Here is a 12,847-nt window from a genome sequence, read left to right on the forward strand (position 1 = left end):
TAATAGCGTTTCCACCACCCCATTTATCTTTCCCTTCCACCCCAGAAATTGCTCCTGTTGTTTACCCGGCTAGTCCCCCTTACAGCTACGCATTACCTCCTTGTAATCCGTCTCATGCTCACCCAGTTTCCCCGCCCCCAAACAATGGCCATGGGATTATCCACAAGCTTTGGTGTGTGGCCAAGCCGACTGTTCCGGCAGACACCCTCCAGGCAGCCCTGGATTACGCCTGCGGAGACGGCGGCGCCGATTGCAATGAGATTACGCCGCATGGTAATTGTTACACCCCTGACTCTGTCGTGGCTCATGCTTCTTATGCCTTCAATAGCTACTGGCAGAAGAACAAGAGAAATGGAGGGACTTGCAGTTTTGGCGGCACTGCTATGTTAATCAACAATGACCCAAGTAAAACTTTTTTTTTTTTTTTTTTAAATTCTTATTTTGGCTTATATTTTGAATTATTATTGCTTGGAATGTTGGCCTCGTTCACTTCGTTGATTCGAGTTTTGAATTCGAGTTGAGATGTGACTTTATGTGAGAGTTTTTTACTGTAGCAAAAAAATTAGATGTGATTGTTTGTGAGAGTTTTTTACTGTAGAAAAACTCGAATTCTAAACTCGAATCAGCGAAGTGAACGGGGCCTATGTTAATATGTGGTTGTTTTTGCAGGCTTTCTTCACTGTCAGTTTGTTCTCACTTGAAGATAGCTATGGATTGGAAACTCAGAGTCTGGAGACATTTCTACGAGTTATTTTGTTCTTTTGATCCTTTAGTTCGGAGTGGTTAGTTTGGCAGTTTAGAGTGTATTATCCTACCTAGCTATGTAGCATTCTATGCACAAATGGAAAAACTCTTTATGACATCTATTCTCTTTATGTAATGTAATACTCTTCTTTTGCTTTATTGTCCAGAGGAATGTCGTTTCTGTTAATAATATGTGCCAGTTTTATAAATAGTTTGGTTATATATATGCTATTTTTTTTTTCCTTTGGTAGCTATGAAAATTCAATTCCCTAACAACAATAAGAATATTTTATGCCAAGTTGCCTTTTTAGTTGATTTATAATTTATAATTTTAACATTTTTATTGCTTATTAATAAATAGTGCAACATAAGTTTAATAGAATAAATGACAATATTTTTGGTAGCCCATGATTGAAATGGTCCCCAATTGAATTGATCAAGGGTGAATAAAGTTGATGCTAACATTAATTTTTCAGTAGTTCATGCACATTGAGTAAAATGGTTCCCAATCGAATTGATGGGGATATTTTTTTTCACAAAAAAGGAGATTTGATTTGCCCGCTGTATTTATGAATGTCCCCCACTGCATTATTTTGTCCCAAAATAAAAATAAAAAACCGAACAAAAACTCATCAAACAAAATGGATTACAATCACATGTATCCACTTCTTATTTTGTCCTATAAACTTTAAATACTCTCATTAGCTTAAATTTTAAAGAGATATTTTCCGTTCTTTTGTATAAGATGGGATTGAACCGGTAATCCCTCACTCAAATCACACTCCATCCAAAACTTTTAGTGCCATTGGACTAAAGAGTTTTAATTGAGATATGTAGGGTCTCTTTAGTTCATTAATTCGAGTTAATATGTGATTTTATATGAATATTTTTTATTATCATAAAAAAATGTGACTATTTTTTATAGTTTTTTACTGTAACAAAACTCAAATTTTTAAATTCAAATTAGTGAAATGAACGAGGCATTATCTTTGTGTCATGTGCTTTAGGTTTATTCAAAAACCGTACTCTTAATTTTTGATCTTATTAAATATATACATTTAGATTATATTTAATACACAAATCTGTTAAAAATGATTTAAACCCTTTTTTTTTCAAAATAAAAATACCCCAATCTTTTTTAACATTGATTTCTAGTTTATGTGCCCTACATATTTTTCCATTACATAGCCATGAGATAGGCACATAGCCATTCAAGTTTATCACCATGATTGAGACTTGAGAGGTCGAAGCATATATTAATTGTAGTGAAGCTTCTGCAGCTCATGAATCGGTTATTGGATATAGCAACAAGAGATCAGCAAGGGGAAAACATAAATAAGAATAATTATAAAACCACCAATATCACGATTAAGGTCCCGTTCTGTTTACTGATTCGAGTTTTATTACAGTAAAAAGCTCTCAGAAACAGTCACATTTAAATTTTTTATTACAGTAAAAAGTTCTCACACAACATCACATCTCAACTCAAATTAACGAACCGAACGGTATAACACCCGAGTTCATGACCTTTTTTCCTGACGATCTATTGCTGGAAATATTTGTCCAACTCGCTCATGACCGATATGTAATCAAACGATAGTTTTGATTTTAGATTTTTTTAAAAAAAAAATTTAAGTTCATTTTTATAAAGCAAATAAAAAAGAGGCATATAGAGAAGAGATCTATAAAAGGATGGATTTTTACAATTTTTATTATAGGAGTCCAAACCTATTGTTTCAAATATATTGTCCTATTTAGTTGTCCTTAATAATAGATATTTACCATATCATTTGAAGTTAAAGGGTTTTATCACATAATAGATATTAAATGCTAAAACTACTTAAATAATTAAATGGATTATCAAAATAATAGTTGAGAGATAGGACTGTGCAAAAAAAAAAAAAAAAAAAAAAAACCCGACCAAATTGGACTCGGTTTTTGTCGCTCGTCCCATCATTCTATTTATGTGCCACATCATCATCAACCTGACAAATTAAACCACATGCATAATCAATGGTAATGATTTCGGTTTTTCACACCACTGCTATTTCTGGAAATCATCTGGCCTTATTATAATGTAGGACTCATAAATATTTAGGAGAGAGATTGATGTGATTTAAATTATGATTCATAATTTATTATAAATTTTTTTTTATAAAAAATATACGTAAAATAAGAATAATTTTAAATTATAATTTTAAATTTATAATTCAAACATTCTATTATATATTTTTGAGTTTTTCTTCTCAAGTTTACTTCCCTTTTATTATTACTCTTATTGTGCGCGTGCTGGAATTTTATCAAGTATTATTATATATGTTTGTTGTATAGTGTTTTTTTAGAGTTCCGTTTATTTTACTGATTATAATTTAAAATTTGAATTTTATTGTAGTAAAAAGTTTTTAAAAAAAATTACATTTAATTTTTTTTATAGTAAAAAATTTTTACATCTCAATTTAAATTAAAAACTTAAATCAACGAAATAAACGAGTTTTACAATATTTAACAAGTATGATCTTGGATTCTTGATAAATATGAATAAGTGTGCGTTTAGTTAATGGATTCGTATCATGATTCGGATCATAGTTCGTGATTTGTTATAATATTTTTTTTAAAAAAATACACGTAAATTGAGAATAATTCTGAATCATGATTCTAAATTTATAAACTAAACGTTCACAGTGTTTCACGTTTGATAGCAAGTTAATTATACTAAATATATTGGACCCGTTTAGTTTGATGATTAGAGTTGATATGTAACTTTATGTGATAATTTTTTATTATAATAAAAAAATTAGATGTGACTGTTTCTGAAAATTTTTACTGTAATAAAATTTGAATCACTAGACTTAAAATTAATTACAAAATTACCTGACAAAGCCCAATAAAGTCAATAAACCGATACTGACTATGGGTTACGTGTAAATTATACAATTTAAGCTGCCCCACCTCGTCATGCATAATGGACGTTCCCAATTTATTTTTCCCCCCTCAAACTATCAAATTTTAAAAACCGTCATGCCTCATCCAAACTACCCGTTGTGCAGCTTTAGGGATGACCAATGAGACAAAAAAGAAAATGATAGTAAATCTGAACTCTTGAGATATGGTATCAATCAACGTCGTTATTCGTTTTACTAATTTAAATTTTAAATTTTAAATTTTTACATTTAAAAATTTTTAAAAAATATCACATCTAATTTTTTTTTATTAACAGTTAAAAATTCTCATAAATTATTAACTTAAATTGAAAATTTAAATCCGTAAAGTTGAATGATGCCAAATAAAGACATTTATGAATTTAATAGGGGCAAATATATTCTCCCTTAAAAAGTGATGGGCTAGAAATCCTCCTATCAAAGTTGGGTTTTGATCGTAGGAGCTATGGGTCATGACCCCACTACGTTTTAACCGCGTGTCTCTAATTTGGACTCTAATTTGGTGTTTATTGCGTGTATTGAGATCCCATATATGTATACAAGTATTTAGAAGGTAGAATGAATAACAATATAGTGTGATACTACCAAATTATATAGCTAAATACATGTCTGGTAAAAATATTTGAGTATATTTTTTAACTTGAAATTTGTGAATGAAGATGCACTTTGTAGCATCGGCGGCCCCGTTCATTTTGCTGATTCGAGTTTTGCTACAGTAAAAAGCTCTCAGAAACAATCACATCTAACTTTTTTGTTACAGTAAAAAGCACTCACATAAAATCACATCTCAACTCGAATTCTAAACTCGAATCAGTAAAATGAACGGATACCCTATTAAAATGGTACCCAATGAAATTGATCGAGATTAAAAAGAAAAAAAAAAGGAGAGGAGAAATGTAAAAATACCATTCAAATGATATCATCTTAATATTCATGTCACTAAGTGCTATAAACTTAAAATCTATGTCATTAATTTCATGAGAAAACTATAATCTATTTGAGTTCAAGTGGCATAAATATAAAGCTTTTAGATTTCCTTGGAATGCCATGTAGTTTTCTAAAAGAAAAAAAAAAAAAAAAAAGGGCTGGAAGCTCTCTTTTATCAAAGCCAGGTTTTGATCAGGATCTGGAGACGTGTGGGTTATGAACCCACCAGACTTCCGCTGCGCCACTATGATTTTTTGATGATAAAGTGTACTAAAATTTGAATATAGACGATAACGCTTTGGCTCATCATTCATGTAACAAATATTGTATTATATTTACAAATTTTGAAGCTTAAATACACGTGTGAAAGTATTTAAATAGGGTTGGAAGCCTTATCAGAGCCAAGTTTCGATCTTGGGCCTTGTGAGTTATGGACTCACTCCGCTTCCTAATATTAAGGGAGAAAGAGAAGAATAGGCTAAAGATTTGAGATGGATTAAAATTAATAAATTAATAGTTTACTTAAGTTAATAAATAGGTTAAATTATTATTTTTGTTCATAATTTATCTGATTATGAACCATAATTTGACAAGTTATTATCCATAATTTGTCTGACTATGAACTATAACTTGACAAGTTATAGCCTATTAATTTATATAACTAAAAATTGGCCTATATACTTTCTTAATCTTTTCATATTGGCCTATTTTCTACTATTTTTCTATTGAAAAATACCCGGTAAGTTACGTGTGTGTCGAGATTTTTATCTTTTATTCTTAATTTATAATTTTTTTAGTTAAATAATTACACAAATAAAATGATATTTATCAAGAATAAAAGAGTAAAGGTCCAGATTCATTCGCTCTTAATGATAAATTATTTGTTTTTTTTATCAATGTTTGTTATATAATAATTTTTCTATTGAAATTTAAATATTACGGTGTTCTATTTGGTTTATTCTATCATGTCATAAAATTTAAAACTTAAATAGATGTTTGGAAAAAGATTTAGGTTTAACTTAAAATTTGTGAATTCCCTCCCTTAAAAAAATTTGTGAATGAAGTTGCAGTGGATTTAATTCAAATACAGTAACTTGGAATTGATATTAACGAACGAATATTCGGCTAATCACACCCACTGTGCTTTCATTAATTCAAATCCATAAAAGTCAATCCAAATGCTTAATTGAGCGGCGAACGCTCATAACCTTTCGAACAAAACTATGTCGTTTTTATCATACTCGTAAATTCGTAATCAAACTTTCGACATAATAATTGCAGTTCAAAAAGAAAAAAGAAGACTTTTGACATAATAGGTAAGTGAGACAAATCCCATTATTGTCTATTGAAGTTAATTTACAAATATAACCCATTTGGTTTCCTTGTACGGGTAACATCATTTCATTTAATTTAAACCTCCAACAGAAGCTTTGGCCACACGTGTGTATTACCTAAAAACGCCTATAGGATACACATTCTCATGGGGTTCCAACTTCTGTGCGTTTAAAATTAGTCTCAAAATATTTTTATTTTTAATAAAAAATAAAAATAAGATTGTTTTGAGAATTATTTTAAGATTGATTATGTAATTGCGTTTATTTAATTTTTTAAAAAAATTATTTTGAGTATAATAAAAAAGTAAAATTGTGTTTATTAATTAATGTATTATAATACTATTAATAAGTACAAAAAAATAAAAATAAAAAAGTGAAAATAACTTTCAGCTATTTTCTAATTCATTCACAAAAATCATTCTCATTGTTTTTATTTTCATTTTCGTTTTTAAAACAATTGCTAAATAAACATCGTTTCGTTTTCATTTTCATTTTTTACTTTTTAAAATACGTGAAAATTGTTTTAAAAAACGGTTCCAAACACGCACCAAAAAATGCAGATGGTTGCTCATTCTGATATGGGTGTTTGTTTGCGAGGAATACCGACCATTCTAATTTTTCTCTTTTAGCAAATGGGAACCGCACCTCCACTGGTTGGGAACCCCCAAGACCGGTGATCGAACCTCACAATTATAGTTTTGTCAATTTTCCCACCAACCACTGCCGGTCGGTTGGTGTCAGGTGATCCCGGCAAACCTGACAGCTTGCTCAGTGACTCCTAAAAACAACTGAATTTCTAACTTACTATTTTACCAAATCGGAATATATACTAAATTTTCACCTAAATGCAAAAACTACGAAGATTTAATTGAGAAAAAAACTTTACTCAGATTTCAATCACCTTGCAAAGTTTAGTCTAAGAGGGTAGAATAAATAGCAGCGTGAAAATGCAGACCACCAATTCTTTGCAATAAAGAGAATTAAACAGAAATTGAACTGAGCAACGTATATAAAAAAAAAAAAAAAAAAATTAAAAGAGCATTTACAATTATTCAAGAATTTGAAGAGAAGTCAAAGAGAAACATATCAACGTCTTCACTGTTCTTCATTGCTAGTTGAAGTAACCAACGCAGTAGATTCTTCAACAATGCGGTCGTCCAAAACGATACTACGATCCTCAGTCTGCACAAGTGCAAATCAGATTTCTTTTAAAGGCCTTAAGCAAACAAACCATCGAAATTAGTTGTGTAGTACCAATGGTGATCACGCTATAGTTTGATAACAATGCCTAGTTATATGGTGCTCCAGAAAAATGGGACAAAAATTTTATCTACTGAAATTACCCAAAAAAAGTTCTCAAGTAACCAAAAAAAAAAAAGTATTAATGTAATATATCACTCGGTTATTAAAGTATGTCTAACAAAGCACTCGTCTAAGGGGGGAATTATGGATAGGGCAACTAAAAGATACACAAGTAAAAGAGATACCTTTTTAATTTTACCATGAGCAGACATAATCTCATAAAACTTGCGCATCAGCATTTCTTCTTCTACCTGCAAATTGTAGAAGTTTACACAGAATCCTTTTGATTAAAAACGAATGAAGCAAACACTGCTAGAAATAGTTAAAAAAATACTTCCCTAAATTTTGTTTAGGAGGCATATGTTCCGTCTGTCAAATCAATACATATTTCCAAGTAAATCGTTTTGTTTGAAAAAAAACCTCTTAAATAGTACGAGAAATTTTATAAAAATAAAGGACTACCATATTTCCTTTATGAAGTCGACACGGATTGATCCTATCCTATAACACCCTAAAATTGAAGAGAGATTGACAACAGTGATAATCTTTTACCCATAGATGCTGTGAAGATACAAATTTTATAAAGTGAGTCAAGCTTAAGTGATAAATACAATGGCGCTCATGCCCCAATTATATTAAATTAAGCCCTTCCGGTTGGGGCCGTTGACCCTTCCGAAGGATGGCACTATCTATATTTATTATATTTCCACTCTCGAGCTTCTATACCAACAAGTGAGGAATGAAGTAGCGGTTGGGCCGTTGGGGTCGTTGCTCTCGATGTTGTTCCCCCGGTGTGAAACCAGTTGGTTCCTTAGTTTTAGAATTCTGCTAGGCACGTGCTCAGGCCGCTCTACAACCCTAATGCATCGTCATTGGTGCTATTCTCTTGAAGGAAGAGTGTGATAGAAGCATAGAGAGATGAACCCACACCACATTTTATAACCTTCGAACAGAAACCCCTAACTAGAGATTTCGGCTGTCCAAGTTTTACTTATGTTGGAGGGAGTGATTTTAGATTATTAGAGAGGTTAGAGAAAACACATATGAGAGAGACGTGAAGCGCGTGGTTTCCCTCATAATATTCTTCATTATAGTGAAATTCTACAGCGGCTCTAATTGGACCTAGCTTTCATAGTGAGATGAACTACTAAAAATCTCGTATGTGCTTATACATTTGTTTTTCTTTAATTTTATTGCTCTAGATAATGAAGAATTAGAACGTTCAATTCTTAAACATAGGCGAATTTGTTTGCTACGAAGTGTGAACTATCAATCTCTCTACCTACCCAAAGTTCTAATCACGATCACATCAACACAGAAGTTATATATAAAAAATTTATAACTAGAAAACAATGCTTAGAAATAAAATTATAAGAAACTAATAGATGAATTAAAGAAAAACCTGAAGTTTGTGCAATTCATGCGACATTGATCTATAGGCTTCCATAAGTAGCTCATTCTGCTTCTCCAAATGCCTACATACCCAATATTTAAAAATAAACACGAACATTTAATCAGGAAAAGCTCTAATTAAAAGAAAAGAAAAGAAAAAAACAAAAACAAAAGCATTACTTGATGATATCTCCGTTCTGTCTTGAGTCCATTCTAGTTTGGTCAAGGGACAGTTCTGATTCTGTAGAAATCACGAGGCTTAAAAACTTTGACAATTATGGACAACAAAGAAAAAGGGAGAATGAAGCAAATAGCATAATTGAAGAGGCAATAAATAAAAATTTATGGCAGAAATTTAAAGGAGTAGAAATTAATAGCAAAACTTACATCAAAAAATTTCAAAACCCCAGAAATATCCCTTGCACCCCCTTTCTCTCCCCTCTTTAGAACGTCTTTCTAGGAACTGCAATTCAGTTCACCAAGTTCGTAGCGTCGCCGTCATCTTCTCCGGAGATCCACCGCGACGGCCACCGGCGTCGATTCAACCGTAGATCGAGAGCAAGCAAGGAAAGAGAAACTGCGCGCGCGCGCGCGCGCGAGAGAGAGAGAGAGAGAGAGAACGCGAGAGGGAGGGAAGATAGAGGCAATGAACGTGTGTGAGAGAGAAGTTTGGGATTTAGGTTTTTCAAACTTTTGGTTAATTTTTTTAATATTAGTTATAATTGTAATTAAAACGAAGGATAATATGAGAAAAAGAAAAATTTTAACGACTGAAAGTGGATTTAAATCGTGATTTAAATGTTGATTTAAATTTTTTATAAGAGAATTATTACGTGATTTTTTTATATGTACTTAAAAATCTTTTAGAATTCGGTCACTTACTAACTAATTAAAATAATTATACTATTAATTTTTTTAAAAAAAAATTATACTATCTACTATTTTAAATTTAAAAAATCTACTATATTCTATAATGTTTTTCAGCGTGCCAGAAATGCTAATAACTGGTTTAATTTCTCAATATTTATAGTCACATGTTGTATATTTTTAAGCCGACACTTACAAATTAGACTGTTAATAAATTAATTTAACAGTTAAAATTACAAACATAACTGATTTAATTTCTCAATATTTATAATCACATGTTACATATTTTTAAGCTAACACTTATAAATTAAACTATTAAAAAATTAATTTAACACAAGAAATGATAGTTCCTACCCTAAGTTAGGAAGAAACAATGGGGTTTTGTTAACATTTGAAGTTGATAAAAAATAACAAGAAGTCACTTTAATTCCTCATCTTGATTTGACATCTCCCATGTAATAATGAGACAAAAATGGATAATATTCAAAATACTTGTGTCTTGTCAAAATATATTTTTCACTATTCTTATTATATAAATATCCAAAACACTAGTTTATAAAAAAAAATCCAAAACATTCCTAAAAAAAATTTAGTTTTTGAAAATTTCATAATTACCTTTCTCAATCTATATTAAATGTTATTTTAAATATGACTTAATAAAAATTTTAAACAAAATCAATCATAAAAAACTAAAAACTCTCAAAATAATTAAAGTATTTTTTTGATTGGAATATTTATTTGAGTATCTTTAAATTTTTTATTTAATTTGTTAGTTAAAACATATCTAAAATAACCTTTAATATAGACTAGGAAGGGAAACCATCGAATTTCTAAAAATTTAATCGCTTTAGGGTGTTTTGAGTTTGTTTTTATAAACATAGAGGGGATGTTTTTTTAAAGTTTAACTTAGTATAATTCTTGAGTTGAATTTGAATTATAACTTGAGTTGAACTTGTAACTTGAGTCTGTGTTTAGTTGTGTACATTTGAGTTATGGTTTGAGATAAGAATCTTTTTGAGTTTGTGTTTGAGTGAGTCAAAACTTGAATTTGTATTTAGATAGTATTTTAATACTAACTCAATGCTGATGAAAAATTTTAATATGATATATGGGTCGGGGTTTATTCGTCTCTTTGGTGTCAACGCATAGAAAAAAAAATCATCTCAATCAGAATTAAAACGAAAAAGTTATAGCATTTTTAATAATAGAAAAAATACTGTTTATTAATTTGAGTTCGAGTTTCTGAACTCGAGTTGAAGGGGAAACTTGAACTCGAGTTTTAGTCCTAAACTCGAGTTTGAACTCGAGTTTAAACTCAAGTTTAAACTTAAAAGAACATGTACTCGAATGAAATTGTAATTCGAATTGTCTTTTTTTGAGTTTTTCACTCAAAAGAACAAGCCCAAGTGTTTTGAGCATTTACATAATAAAAGTGATAAAAGTGGTATTTTGATAAAATGGAGTCGTATTTTGGGTATTTTTTTATGTTTAGGACCCGTTTGGATTGGCTTAAAAAAAACTATTTTTAGCTTATTTAATCTAAAAGTCACTTTTAGACATGTTTGGATGGATAACCTTAAAGTATTTTTAGTTTTTTTAAACACTTTTAGAACAAATTATCTTCTTGGTGCTTAGGAAAAAAACTTATAAAAAGCTTTTTTATTTACATTTTTAACCTTTTATTTGTGAACAACAAACTAAATATCACATCTATATCTCTTTATTATATTATTTTTTATAACAATAAATATTTTTGACTTTTTTATCTAAACAATTTCAAAAACTCTTTTTAAATATAAAAATTCTTTTTGAGACACTATTTAAAAATTAATAAAAAAATTTTATCTTCTTTTACTACTTAAAAATACAAACACAAACTATTCTAAAGTGACCTTAAATATTCTCTCCTCCGCCGCCCTTTATTGGCATCCAATGCGAGCTTGTACTTGCTCTGGCAAGCTTCCATCCTCGCATTCCGTTTTAGACATTATTTGGCTTTTACGTCTTCTTAGCTGCAACAATCGAACAGGAATTTGTGAGATCAAAAAGATTAATTTTGGATTTTAGAGAGAGATTGTCTAGGGTTTGGAATTTTAAGAGTGAAAAATTGAATTAGGATTTGGGATTTTAAGAGGGGGATCAAATTCCTCTTTCAGACTAGGCCCATTAACTTATTTTTAATTCTTTGTTGGATGATCCATTAATTTATTAAAGAAAGTGAGAAATATGTCAAGATTTGAGATGAATTAAAATTAATAGGTCAATAGTTTACATAAGTTAATAAACATGTCAAATTACTATTTTCTTCCATGACTTGTCTGGTTATGAACTATAACTTGACAAGTTATTGTTCATAAATTATCTGGTTATGAATCCTAACTTAACAAGTTTGTCCATAATTTATCTGGTTATAAACCATAACTTGATAAGTTTATCCATAATTTATCTGATTATGAACCATAACTTGACAAATTATGGCATATTAATTTTTATAACTAAAAATTGACCTATATACTTTCTTAAGCTTTTCATATTGGCCTATTTCCTACTATTTCTTTAATTACATTAAGGGAAAGAATGACAAATATCTCTTAGAGTATACGAGTATGAATTTTTACACTTACTCTTAATTAATATTTTTTTAATCAAATAACTATATTAATAAAAATTGTATTAATCAAGAATAAAAAGAAAAAAAAATCTAAATTCATGCATTCTAAAAATAAATTTAACAGTTTCTCTTACAATTAAGCACGTCTCTTATTTTTCAAACTACAGTTTTTTTTTCCCTTAACAAACTATCCTTTCATAGTGACAAAAACAATAATTCATTTAAAAAAACTATAAAATAATATTCTCTAAAAAAACTACAATTCACTTAAGGAAAAGAAAAGAAAAGAAAAAGCTTATGAAGATGATTGTTATTAGGATTATTTCTATAAACACTCTTTAAAATATGTACTATATTTTAAAGTGTCTCTTAATTTTTTAAAACAGTTTAAAACAATTCTTAATATATACAAAACTTATCATAATACCCCTTCTATCTCATTCATTCCGTCTTAACGTTTTTACTGACATCGTATGCCATTAGGGGGGCGTTTAGTATGCAGTAATCTTATGAATGAGAATAAGAATTTGCAATATTACCATGTTTGGTACAAGAATTCTAATTTTTAGATTCTCAAGAAAGTGATTACCATGAGATTCACTTTTCCTCATTTTAAGGTAATTTGAATACCACCCAACATGGTGTTATTCAAATTCCCAGGAATCTCAAAATCATGAAAATCTTATTATTATTATTATTATTATTATTATTATTATTATTAGTTTTATTAT

General features: G+C 29.6%; 2 protein-coding genes across 2 annotated transcripts in view; one reads left to right on the top strand and one right to left on the bottom strand.

Moving 5' to 3' along the window:
* Window positions 1-947, top strand: part of LOC21392739 (glucan endo-1,3-beta-glucosidase 13) — a 2,364-nt gene extending 1,417 nt beyond the window's left edge. The window contains exons 3-4 of the mRNA XM_024169700.1: window positions 7-405; window positions 670-947. Coding sequence (XP_024025468.1) covers window positions 7-405; window positions 670-701 — 431 coding nt within the window. The 3' untranslated portion in view covers window positions 702-947. The remainder of the gene's footprint in view (window positions 1-6; window positions 406-669) is intronic.
* Window positions 948-6,816: 5,869 nt separating this feature from the next.
* Window positions 6,817-9,321, bottom strand: LOC21392740. The gene is made up of 5 exons (XM_010104476.2): window positions 9,026-9,321; window positions 8,819-8,879; window positions 8,649-8,721; window positions 7,432-7,497; window positions 6,817-7,126 (listed from the first exon to the last, which is right to left on the bottom strand). The coding sequence occupies exons 2-5, from the start codon at window positions 8,848-8,850 to the stop codon at window positions 7,040-7,042; spliced, it is 258 nt and encodes an 85-aa protein (XP_010102778.1). The 5' UTR covers window positions 8,851-8,879; window positions 9,026-9,321; the 3' UTR covers window positions 6,817-7,039.
* Window positions 9,322-12,847: the final 3,526 nt, after the last annotated feature.

Source organism: Morus notabilis, unplaced genomic scaffold (genome assembly GCF_000414095.1).
Source record: "Morus notabilis unplaced genomic scaffold, ASM41409v2 Scaffold29, whole genome shotgun sequence".
Classification (NCBI taxonomy): Eukaryota; Viridiplantae; Streptophyta; class Magnoliopsida; order Rosales; family Moraceae; genus Morus; species Morus notabilis.